A 13,466-nucleotide genomic window follows, 5' to 3' on the forward strand; every position below is an offset into this window, starting at 1 on the left:
CACTATCTGGCCATCTATTTAGGTACCGTATTACACTAATACAGGCACAGCAGTAACGACAGATTTAGCTGAATATAAATTGTAGGCCTAGTATTTAGGCGCTGGATGACAGGTATCCCTTTTACGGACAGAATTAGACTTGGAGATGCACGGTAGCGTGTGAAGTTATTGAGGATGACCCTATCCGCACCTTCAATCTAATATACCCTTTGTATGGATAGATTTAAAGTTGGCCTGATACAGCAGAAACCACTGATTTAGGGAATTGCTAAGTTGGGAATTGTATTCAACCCAGAACAAGAACTGTGCTTTGGCGGACACTAAATGAATTGACCAGCCTCAGCAATAAACACAGATTTAGCTGAATATAAATTTTAGGCCTATTATTTAGGCGCTGGGTGACAGGTATACGTTTACGGACAGAATTAAACTTGGAAATGCACGGTAGCGTGTGAAGTTATTGAGGATGACACTATCCGCACCTTAAATCTAATATACCCTTTTATGGATCGATTTAAACTTGGCCTGATACAGCAGCAAAAAATTATTTAGGGAATTGCTAAGTTGGGAATTGTATTCAACCCAGAACAAGAACTGTGCTTTGGCGGACACTAAATGAATTGACCAGCCTCAGCAATAAACACAGATTTAGCTGAATATAAATTTTAGGCCTATTATTTAGGCGCTGGGTGACAGGTATACGTTTACGGACAGAATTAAACTTGGAAATGCACGGTAGCGTGTGAAGTTATTGAGGATGACACTATCCGCACCTTAAATCTAATATACCCTTTTATGGATCGATTTAAACTTGGCCTGATACAGCAGAAAAACATTATTTAGGGAATTGCTAAGTTGGGAATTGCATTCAACCCAGAACAAAAAATGTGCTTCGGCAGACAGCAGACAGTATTACAATTGGCTAGCCACAGCTGAAACACCAGATTTAGTGTACTGCTATTTTGGCAATTGTATTTTACCCCTCAATAAAATAGCAAGCACAGCCAAGCCCCTGATGTAGGATATAGCAAAAAAATAACCACACTATTGATGGTTAAATGGACTTGGTGGCAGCTTGTGCTGGCGCACCACAAGACACAAAATGGCCGCCGATCACGCAAGAAAAAAGTGACATAAAAACGCTCTGGGCAGCCTAAAAACAGTGAGCAATGAAATAGCAGCAGTTCAATGATCCACAGCTGTTGATCGATCACTGAATTAAGTGTTTTTGCAGAGTTAATCACTGTCTAATCTGGCCCTAACAGCAGCTGCAACCTCTCCCTACACTGATCAGAGCAGAGTGACGTGCGGCGCTACATGACTCCAGCTTAAATAGAGGCTGGGTCACATGCTGCACTGGCCAATCACAGCCATGCCAATAGTAGGCATGGCTGTGATGGCCTCTTGGGGCAAGTAGTATGACGCTTGTTGATTGGCTGCTTTGCAGCCTTTCAAAAAGCGCCAAGAAAGCGCCGAACACCGAACCCAAACTTTTACGAAAATGTTCGGGTTCGGGTCCGTGTCACGGACACCCCAAAATTCGGTACGAACCCGAACTATACAGTTCGGGTTCGCTCATCCCTAGTTGTAAGCTTTTTACCATAGGCTTTAGTTGTGAGTTGTCCACTTTATTGGTTCTCAGCTGTGTCATGTGATTGACACTGATTCTCGGACTCAACAGTCGACATTTACTAAAAGTTATGGCGTTTATTGTGCAATAGATTGTGACTTTTTAAGGTTCTCTGCACTTTTCTGAATTCCCAATAGAAGGGGTGGGGCTTAGCAGGAAAGACAGGGCTTTGTGCTGCCCGCCAATTTACTATAACTTTAGCCAGAAAGTGGAGTAAATTATAGCTAAAGTCTAAGCAAGCCTGTAGCTGGCACAGACTTCAGCATCTGGCGCAGAGCAGTGCGCCTAATTTACTAAGAAGCTTCGGTCTTTTAATAAATTAGGCGCATCTCACACCAGTACAGGGGGATCAACACTGGTATGATACAGTTTTGATAAACATTCCTTAATTACGTGTGGACACCAAGTCAATTTTTGTCATAACAAACAATATTGTGTATTTATAAAGAGAAAAATTGTAAAGATAGTTACCTTCAGCGGACCTTTAACATGATCATCCTGAACCTCTCCAATTGTGGCATCCCTTCGAAATGTTACCTATGGGATACAATAGGAAATAGATTAATAATTTACATATAGTAACTGTAAACAGGTACACTGACGAGTAGGGATAAGCGAATCAACTTCTGAGGAAAAATCCGAAGTCGGTTCGCATAAAAAGTTGTTCTAATACTGTATGAAGCAGGAGCTCCGTACAGTATTACAATGTATTGGCTCCGATGAGCCTTAGTTATTGCTTTGAACTTTTGAATTTCAGGCTCCATATCTCACCATCCACTATAGCTTCGAACAGGAGACTACCATAATTTTATAGTAACCATCTTGGCTATCTTATACATAAATTGGACTTGCAAATATTTAGCATCCGATTAGTTATGCAGATTCTTGTCATGCAACTGCATTGTTACTGTTTTGCTCCTGGTGGTAGAACAATCTTTCTTCTCGTATATTACAAATTACAACATGTTCTCACATTCCCTAAAAGCTCAGTGTGTTATTAGGTTGATTCCCAAGTGAAGGGCCACTGGTTCGAATCCAGGAGTAGTTGGAGAAGATTTCCCAAGAAAAGAGAAACCGCATCATCCAGCTCATCAATAGCGGTATCTCGACCAAGAAAATCTACATAACGAAACTCAGCAAGAATCTACATAACTAATCATATGCTAAACAGTTGCAAGTCCAATTTATGTATGAGATATCAAAGATGATTGTCTATAAAATGATGGTAGTCTCCCATTCGAAGGTGTAGTGGATTGTGAGATATAGAGACTGAAAGTCAAAAGTTCAAAACATTGGTACCCTTTTGCTCGTCAGTGTAAGAATGTCTTCCCCAAAGTCATATCTGAAATAACATATAAGACCCATTCTGTAGCAAAAAGGGGAAATATTTTTCCTAGCTTACTTTTAAGCCAGCCTTTCAGTGGTTGATGTTACAGGTCTGAAGACTATACAATCAATAGAAACATAGAATGTGTCGGCAGATAAGAACCATTTGGCCCATCTAGTCTGCCCAATATACTGAATACTATGAATAGCCCTTGGCCCTATCTTATATGAAGGAAGGCCTTATGCCTATCCCATGCATGCTTAAACTCCTTCACTGTATTTGCAGCTACCACTTCTGCAGGAAGGCTATTCCATGCATCCATTACTCTCTCAGTAAAGTAATACTTCGGCCTCATGCACACGACCGTTGTGTGTATCCGTGGCCGTTGTCCCGTTTTCCGTGATTTTCTGCGGACCCATTGACTTTCAATGGGTCAGTTGAAAACTCGGAAAATGCACCGTTGTTCATCCGCGGCCGTGATCCGTGTTTCCTGTCCGTCAAAAAAATAATACCTGTCCTATTTTTTTGACGGACAACGGTTCACGGACCCCATTCAAGGCAATGGGTCCGTGAAAAAACACGGATGCACACAAGATTGGCGTCCGTGGCCGTAGGCTACTTTCACGCAGACGGATCCGCAGATCCGTCTGCATAAAAGCTTTTTCAGAGCTGAGTTTTCACTTCGTGAAAACTCAGATCCGACAGTATATTCTAACACAGAGGCGTTCCCATAGTGATGGGGACGCTTCAAGTTAGAATATACTACGAACTGTGTACATGACTGTTCCCTGCTGCCTGGCAGCACCTGATCTCTTACAGGGGGCTGTGATTCGCACAATTAACCCCTCAGGTGCCGTACCTGAGGGGTTAATTGTGCGTATCATAGCCCCCTGTAAGAGATCAGGTGCTGCCAGGCAGGAGGGGGCACCCCCCCTCCCTCCCCAGTTTTAAATTCATTGGTGGCCAGTGCGGCCCCCCTCCCTCCCCTGTATTACTGTACATTCATTGGTGGTACGGCACCTGAGGGGTTAATTGTGCGAATCACAGCCCCCTGTAAGAGATCGGGTGCTGCCAGGCAGCAGGGGGCAGTCATGTACACAGTTCTTTTAGTATATTCTAACTTGAACGCCTCTGTGTTAGAATATACCATGGTCATGGTCGTGACTCAGGATCCGCATGCAGTTGCCTGTGGTTTGGTTTTATTGTCAACCACATGGTGAGGGCTGCTGGTATGTTGCCTCATGTGTGGTTGCCGCTGGTAACATGGTTGTACTTGGCAGTATAGCAGCCTGAGCTGTTGCTGGGCAGCTTGCTGTCAAGTGCATGCGGTAACTCCTGGTTGTGCGTGTGTGTGTATGTTATGCACTTTGTATGTCTGGTGTGCACAAGGTTTATGTAGGTGTGCACTCTGACACTTCCCTTCACTGTGGCTGCCCGTGGCAACGTTTGGTATAGTGTACATGTGGTGGCAGTCTCCCGGCCTTCAGGCTGACTCCCAGGACATGGTTGCCACGCATGTCGTTGCCTGCGGTAACAGCTGCAGTGTGATGTTCATTTGGACACTTTCTCCTTTAAGTGGTTGTCTTCCCTTCCCTGGTGTGAGAAGGGTTAATTCCCTTCTGTGTGTGTGAAAACTGGCACTGAGAGCCACCCTTGTGGTCATAAATCTTGTTTGATGTGATGAAGATGTGTCTGTTGTATGTTTCTTATTGCAGCTTATGGTCCTGGGTTCCTGTGTGATGTGTGTTGTGTGCTGTGTCCGTTTCTGTGTTAGGACAGCAGCACTTGCGCATGGGTTCCAGGCTTTGTGTCTGTGGCAGGTGGGTGTTGTGCTTATGGCATTTACCTGCCACTGCCATGAGTTGTATATGTTCCCCTTTATTGTAGCCTGGCCTGTGAGACTCCTGTTCCTCCATGTCTAGGAGGAACAGGTCGTCTTACCCTGCTCCTAGCTTTAGGGATCTGCGGAGGGTTACTAGGGATCCGAGGTTCCGGAGCATGAGCCCTCCTACCTTCAAGGTCGGCTCATGCAGCTAGGAGTCAGGGTCAGATTAGGAATGCGTTAGGAGGTGACCTGCTCCCTAATTCTGTGCTCCTGCCCAAGCAGCGACCACCAGCTTCCGACATTGCACGGTTGAGGGTTTTCCCCATCCTCAGCTGTGACAATACTGTCGGATATGAGTTTTCACGATCTAACTCAAATCCGATGGTATATTCTAACAGAGGCGTTCCCATGGTGATGGGGACACTTCAAGTTAAAATATACCATCGGATTGGAGAAAACTCTGATCTGATGGTATATTAATAGGGACTCCTGACTTTACATTGAAAGTCAATGGGGGACGGATCCGTTTGCAATTGCACCATATTGTGTCAACGTCAAACAGATCCGTCCCCATTGACTTGCATTGTAAGTCAGGACGGATCCGTTTGGCTCCGCACGGCCAGGCGGACACCAAAACGTGGATCCTCCAAAAATCAAGGAAGACCCACGGATAAAAAAACGGTCACGGATCACGGAACAACGGAAATCCGTTTTGCGGACCGCAAAAAAAAAACGTCCGTGTGCATGAGGCCTTCCTGATATTACTTTGAAACCTTTGCCCCTCTAATTTAAAACTATGTCCTCTTGTAGCAGTTTTTCTTCTTTTAAATATCCTCTCCTCTTTTACCTGATTCCCTTTATGTATTTAAAAGTTTCTATCATATTCCCTCTGTCTTGTCTTTCTTCCAAGCTATACATGGTAAGGTCCTTTAATCTTTCCTGGTAAGTTTTATCCTGCAATCCATGTACTAGTTTAGTAGCTCTTCTCTGAACTCTCTCCAAAGTATCAATATCCTTCTGGAGATATGGTCTCCAGTACTGAGCACAATACTCCAAATGAGGTCTCACTAGTGCTCTGTAGAGCGGCATGAGCACCTCCCTCTTTCTACTGGTAATGCCTCTACCCATACACCCAAGCATTCTGGTAGCATTTCCTGCTGCTCTATGACATTGTCTGCCTACCTTTAAGTCTTCTGAAATAATGATCCCTAAATCCCTTTCCTCAGATACTGAGGTTAGGACTGTATCACTGATTTTATATTCTGCTCTTGGGTTTTTACGCCCCAGGTGCATTATTTTGCACTTATCAACATTCAATTTTAGTTGCCAGATTTTTGACCATTCCTCTAGTTTTCCTAAATCATTTTCCATTTGGTGTATCCCTCCAGGAACATCAACCCTGTTACAAATCTTTGTGTCATCAGCAAAAAGACACACCTTACCATCGAGGCCTTCTGCAATTTCGCTGATAAAGATATTAAACAATATGGGTCCCAGAACAGATCCCTGAGGTACCCCACTGGTAACAAGATCATGGTCTGAATATACTCCATTGACTACAACCCTCTGTTGTCTGTCCCTCAGCCACTGCCTAATCCATTCAACAATATGGGAGTTCAAGCCCAAAGACTGCAATTTACTAATAAGCCTTCTATGTGGGACAGTATCAAAAGTCTTACTAAAGTCTAGATAAGCGATGTCTACTGCACCCCCGCCATCTATAATTTTAGACACCCAATCAAAAAAATCAATAAGATTAGTTTGACATAATCTCCCTGAAGTAAACCCATGCTGTTTTTCATCTTTCAATCCATGGGATTTTAGATGTTCCACAATCCTCTCCTTAAGTATGGTTTCCATTAATTTCCCCACTATTGATGTCAGGCTTACTGGCCTATAGTTGCCGGATTCCTCCCTACTACCTTTCTTGTGAATGGGCACAACATTTGCTAATTTCCAATCTTTCGGGACGACTCCTATTGCCAGTGATTGGTTAAATAAATCTGTTAATGGTTTTGCTAGTTCGCCGCTGAGCTCTTTTAATAGCTTTGGGTGTATCCCATCAGGTCCCTGTGACTTATTTGTATTAATTTTAGACAGCTGACTTAGAACCTCTTCTTCTGTAAAGACACATGCATCAAAAGATTCATTAGTCTTCTTTCCTAATTGAGGTCCTTTTCCTTCATTTTCCTTGAACTGAACAGAAGTATTCATTGAGGCAGTCAGTATTCATTGAGGCAGTCAGCTAGTTCTTTATCTTCCTTCTTTTGTTTTTAATTTTGTAATTCCTTGTTTTAGTTTCCTTTTTTCATTTATGTATCTGAAGAATGACTTATTCCCTTTTTTCCCTGACTGAGCTAATTTCTCTTCTGCCTGTGCTTTAGAAGCTCTTATAACTTGTTTGGCCTCTCTCTCTGCCTAATCTTATAAATTTGCCTGTCATCCTCGTTTTTTGTTTGTTTTTTATAATTCCTAAATGCTATCTTTTTGTTTTTAATGATTTTGGCCCCTTCTGCTGAGTACCACAGTGGTCTCTTCCTTTTTTTGCTTTTAGATCATCTAATTCTTTGACTTGGCTAGGTGGTCTATATATCACACCTACACAAGTTACCTTATGATTATCAAGCTGCAAGGTAACCTAAACTGACTCTAAATTGTTCTCGCTAACTTGTATCAAATTAGATTTCATGCTATCTTTCACATATAGGGCCACCCCTCCCCCTTCTTGCCTTCTCTGTCTTTCCTGTATAGAGATAACCCTGGTATTGTTATATCCCAGTCATTACTCCCATTGAACCACGTCTCAGTAACAGCCACTACATCTATATTCTCAGATGCCATTATAGCCTCAAGTTCATTGATCTTATTCCCTAAACTGCGAGCATTTGTAGACAAGAATCTGAGCTTGTCATTTCTTAACCTTTGTGCTACTGGCATCTTCTGGCATTGTTCCGGGGGGCAGTTGGACTGCTGGATTATCACTCTTTTGCCCCCCTTTCCTAGTTTAAATGCTCCTTAGCAAATACTTGGAACTGTTCACCGAGGACATTTGTTCCCTTGAGAGAAAGATGCAAACCATCTTTCTTGTACAGTTCTTTTCCATTCCAACAAGAGCTAACATGAGACACAAAGCCAAACCCTTGGTTCAGACACCATTCACCAAGCCATACATTGAATTCCTTAATGCGCATCTTCCTGTCATGCTGAAGGGTATGCAAAGGCAAAACTGCAGAGAATGAAACAGTTGATGCAACCTCCCGTATATCCTTTCCAAGTGTGTGAAAAGCTTATTTCACCTTTGAAACCTCATTGCAAGCCAGATCATTTGTCCCAAGATGGACAATAACATCTACCTCCCTTTCCTGCTTTGCTTGCCTAACAATATTAAGGTTCCGTCGTCTATCCCTGCTAGCGGTAGCACCAGGGAGACATCTCACAACACTGTTTTCCTCATACTTCACACCTCTTATGATGGAATCGCCCACCAACAGCTGCTTACTATAAGTCCTCACCTTCTCCTTTTTGTATTTGGCTGCAGTCTTGCATACTTTAGGCATGGGAGATGATTGTTCCTCACCCACTGTGCTTGAGCCATCCTCCCTGTTGCTCTTGCACTCTGAAAGTGCTGCAAATGAATTATGGAGAGCCACAGACTGTGGGACATGTCTTCTATCCACAACTCTCAGTCTACCAGAACCTGCAGTAACCCATCTTCCATTTCTAGGGGGCCTCTGTGGCAGTGGCAGTGGCATTGCAACGTTCTCAGCCTGAGTTTGTTTAACGATTAATTTACAAATCTCATATTTCAAAAAGGCGTTTTCCTGCTGCATTATGGAGAGCTGTGTACAGATCAGACAGTATCCAAACCTCTGAAGAGTGGAACCTGAAATAAAAGCACAACAATTTCTGCACAGAACCAGGTCTGCTATTGTAAAGAGGGGAAAGATTTTAAACAAACAAATCTTAATTGTTTAGATTGTATCCACCTCCAGATTACCTCCTGAGTATCTCCAATGCACTTATAAAAATCAGCACTTGGAAAACGCAGCAAGTTATAATTAGGCAAGCTAATACTATGTTGCTATATATACACACACTCCCACAAAAGCTCCTCCCCCCAACAGCAATTTAACACCTTACTCGCCTATGCTCATTTGCAATCAGACAATAGTGATAACCTGTCTGACAAATTCCTTACCTGTTTTGAAACACAGTGTCTGAGTATCCACCAGAAACACCACTGAAGTTCTGCTACAGTGGAAAAGCTCCGAGTTAGATGTCCCACCCGTGCCGTCTACTTGTTCAGTTTAGCCCCTCAGTACCCAGCCATTTTTGCAAAACTTTATGTGCTAATAACTATGAAAGCCATTCTGAGACTGTTTTTTTTTTTGTGACACATGGTACTTCATAGTAATATAGTTTGTAAGGCAAAAAAAAAGACACACAGTACATCCATCCAGTTTAGCCCGTTATCCTGCAAGTTGATCCAGAGGAAGTTAGTGGTACATTTGAGGCGACATGTTTTACCTTTATTTATTTATTTAAAAAAATAATAATAATTTAGAGAAAATTTTGAGAAATTTGCTATTTTCTAAAAATAGTAATACCTTATAAAATAGTTAAGAATTAACATTCACCATATGCCTATGTTGGCATTATTTTGTAACTTTAATTTTATTTTCAAGAAATGCATGAAAATGAATCTAACCCCTTCCCGCATTATCACGTACATGTACGTGAGTGAATGCGGCTCCTTGCTGGATCCTAACATGCATGTACATGATGGGATCGGGCCCCTGCTGTTACTGATAGCCGGGCCCCTGCTGCATCCGCCGGCATCGGTGTGTGAGGTGATGCCAGAGGATTAACCCTTTCACGTGTGGCAGTCAGGGGGTCGATGGGTGCCATAGAAGCCCCTATGCCTTACACAGGCATCGGAGCTGCCAGTCTACGGAAGCCCAGGAGATCCAGCCTGAGCGCTGGGTCTCCTAGGCAACTGCCAGCATCTTACTGTGTGAGACGCTGACAGTTCAATTCAGTACAATACTGAATTGAAACAGGGATCAAACCCTGAAAAGATGAAGTCCCACAGTGGGACAAATACAAAAAGTAAAATTGAGTGACATAAAAGTGTTTTTTTTTATAATAAAAAAATAAAAGTTTCATTTAAAAAAAAAAAGCGTCCTTTTTCCAAAATAAAGTAAAAAAATGTTTTTTAAAAAATAGGGAAAAAAAGAAAAGTAGAAATATTAGGCATCGCCGCATCCGTATAGACCGACTCTATAAAAACATCACATGACCTAACCCCCCAAGTGAACACTGTCAAAAAAGTGAAATAAAAACTGTGCTAAAGAAAAAATAAAAAAATTTGCCTTACATCACTAAAAGTGCAACACCAAGTGATCAAAAAGCTATGGCTCTCAGACTATGGAGACACTAAAACATAATTTATTTATTTTTGGTTTCAAAAATATTAGTGTATAAAACTTGAATAAATAAAAAAAGTAGACATTAGGTATCGCCGCGTCAGTAATCATGTGCTGTGTAAAAACATCACATGACCTAGCCTCTCAGGTAAACACCGTAATTTAAAAAAAAATAAAAACTGTGTCAAAAAAGCCATTTTCGGTCACCTTACATCAAAAAGTGTAATATCAAGCGATCAAAAAGTCATATGCACCCCAAAATCATATCAATCAAACCATCATCTCATCCCACAAAAAATGAGACCCTAGCTAAGAAAATCGCCCAAAAAATAAAAAAAAATATGGCTCTCAGAATATGGAGACACTAAAACATGATTTTCTTTGTTTAAAAAATGCTGTTATCGTGTAAAACTTTAATAAATAAAAAAAGTATACATATTCGGTATTGCCGCGTCCGTATACCTGCTGTATAAAAATATCACATGACCTAACTGCTAAGGTGAACATCAAAAAATTAAATAAAAATATGGTACGCTGCACCCTAAAGGTATGGGAGTGGTTCTCTACCATTCATAAATCCTTTGCTGTACCATCCCCTCTTCTCCAAATTAAAGATGTGATCTCTCTCGCCCCTAAAGCACTTAGAGAAACCTGTCCTCTCGCGGCCAGATCATCCTCTACTTTGTTAACGGATCTATTGGACACAGAAGGCTGCACGCCCTCAGAATTGGTGCTGGGGTTGACATTGGGTATTCCTCCTTCACATAGTTTTCTCCTCTACTCCCTCAGAAAGGAAATCAATTACTGGGCTAAATCTTTTAATACTCGGAAACCCCTTGATTGGTTTGAGAGTCTATTGACTTCCTCTAGATACCCCACTAAACTGGGTCTCCCTTCCCCGGATGTCAAACCGGCTGTAATAGGCCTGTGGGAGAAAGAGATTAATAAACTCTTCAGAATTCCCCACAAACTTTCACAATGTGTCCGTGTGCAATAAAATGGATACAAAGTTTTGTCCAGGTGGCACAGAACCCTGGATAGGATTTCTCCTTATTTTCAAACCATACCAGGCCTATGCTGGAGATATCGAACTGATAGAGGCACGTTCATCCATATATGGTGGAAGTGCCCTCTTATAGCTGCTTGGTGGAAAGAGATCTTTCTTCTGAGTAACAAAATTTGCCACTGAAATTTCCCTGGCTCTCCTGAAATAGCCCTCTTATCCTTTGGCATCCGGGGAGGTGACACTCATAAAGCATCCCTTTTCTCCTTCTTAATCTAAGCCGCCCGCCTATCAATACCTACACTCTGGCGCTCTTCTGATATACCAAGCGTTGACCATTGGATCAACAAAGTAGACAAATTTTATCATCTGGAAGAGATCTCACATTGGTAACTTCATTCTAGAAATACTTTCCTCTTAATCTGGACTCCGTGGAAGTCTTATAGGCATTTTACTTAAAATAATGTGGCTAACAGTATGATATGAACCTATGCATCTCCCTTGACACGTTTGTCAGTTTGTTATCTCGTTATATCCTTTGTATGACAACCATCACTCCAGACTATTACTTACTTCCCCAATATCAAAAAATAATTATTTGATGCTACAATTCCTTGTATTTAATTTCCTGATCTTATGTCATGTATGTCTTCTGAAATTCAATAAAAACTGTTAAATAAAAAAAATGTAAAATAAAAATTGTGTCAAAAAAGCCATTTTTTGTCACCTTACACCACAAAAAGTGTAATACCAATGATCGAAAAGTCATACACACGCCAAAATTGTACTAATAAAACAGTCGTCTCATCCTGCAAAAAATCAGACCCTATATAAGACAGTTGCCCAAAAATAAAAAATAAACTATGGCTTTCAGAATATGGAGACACAAAAAAAATTATTTTTTCAAAAATGCTTTATTATGTAAAACTGAAACAAACAACCAAAAAAGTAGTCATATTTGGTATCGTCGCATCCGTAATAACCTGCTCTATAAAAATATTACATAATCTATCCTGTCAGATGAACATTGTAAATAACAAAAAATAAAAATGGTGCCAAAACAGCAATTTTTTGTTACCTTGCCTGACAAAAAGTGTAATATAGAGCAGCCAAAAATCATATGCATTTTTTCCTTATGTGTAGGGAATGTGTCATTTTATTTTGTTGGTAACATCCTTTTGTGTTCTGTGTCACATGGTCTGTTGTAGGTGCGGATCACAGCTTTATCCTACCTCACAGTGCATTGGTGATACCACTATGGAGGCATGTGAGAGTCTGGCTGTGAGTTGGTTCAGACCCTGTTCACACACCACGGGCAGTTGAGTGGCAGGACCCCATGCGTGCTGAGACACCGTGACGTGGTGCATGAGGGGCTCCGATGTGTTCCTGAGGAATTGGCTAGTGTTGTCAGTTGCGTATCATTTTGGTGCATTTTTTGCAGTGAATTGTGTATGTATATTTTTTCATCTGCACAATGTATCATTTTGTGTAAGATGTTCTTGTGGTGCATGCGGTCTGCCCCGGCATCCTCCATTGTATTAATTTTTTGCTGGGGATTGCCGTTGTCTTCGGACCGCATACGGAGGAATTGCTCCCCCGGTTATAGACACGCTACGGTGTCTCGGTTTGGAGCATTTTCACCAGTTTAGGCCAGTTTTTCAGTGAGTTTTTTTCTAAAATCATATGTACCCTAAAATAGTAACAACAAAACTGCCACCTTATGCTGTAGTTTCCAAAATGACTATGGTGGAAATGCTGTTTTTCTACTATCATTCCCCACAAAAAAAGTTACTAAAATATAATCAATAGGTTATATGTATGTTACAATAGTGCCACTGAAAGATATAACTCATCCCACCAAAAAACAAGCCCTCATACAACTACATTAACAGAAAAAAAAAAAAAAGGTATGGCTTTTAGAATGTGACAAAAATACAGCAATTATGACCATATAATGGTTGCAGCAACTTTGTGGTTCTGTAAACTTCTATTTCTACTATTGAGAGATTTTTCTTTTACAGCATACAAGAAGGTAAATATAAGATAAGAAATCAAATAGCATATTGTCCATTGACACAATTTAGTGAGCCTCCTACCTTAACCTTCACAAGCCTTTTTGTTGCCTTTATTTTGGCTTCACAGAATGCACCTCTGTATTTAGCACTGACATCTGTGCCAACCGAAAGGAAAGGAGGTTCATCTAGAGACTGTAAGGAGAGATTATTATAAAATTTAATACAGTTGACTTTTTACAC

The 13,466-nt window shown here is 41.2% G+C and overlaps 1 protein-coding gene across 1 annotated transcript in view; it reads right to left on the reverse strand.

The window, feature by feature from the left end:
- ARID4B (AT-rich interaction domain 4B) overlaps nt 1–13,466 on the reverse strand; it is a 557,657-nt gene that overhangs the window by 359,140 nt on the left and 185,051 nt on the right. Inside the window, exons 3-4 of the mRNA XM_040429305.1 lie at nt 13,308–13,418; nt 2,102–2,167 (exon numbers count right to left, since the gene is read on the reverse strand). Of these exons, the coding sequence (XP_040285239.1) occupies nt 2,102–2,167; nt 13,308–13,418 (177 nt within the window). The remainder of the gene's footprint in view (nt 1–2,101; nt 2,168–13,307; nt 13,419–13,466) is intronic.

This window comes from Bufo bufo, chromosome 4 (assembly GCF_905171765.1).
Source record: "Bufo bufo chromosome 4, aBufBuf1.1, whole genome shotgun sequence".
NCBI lineage: Eukaryota > Metazoa > Chordata > Amphibia > Anura > Bufonidae > Bufo > Bufo bufo.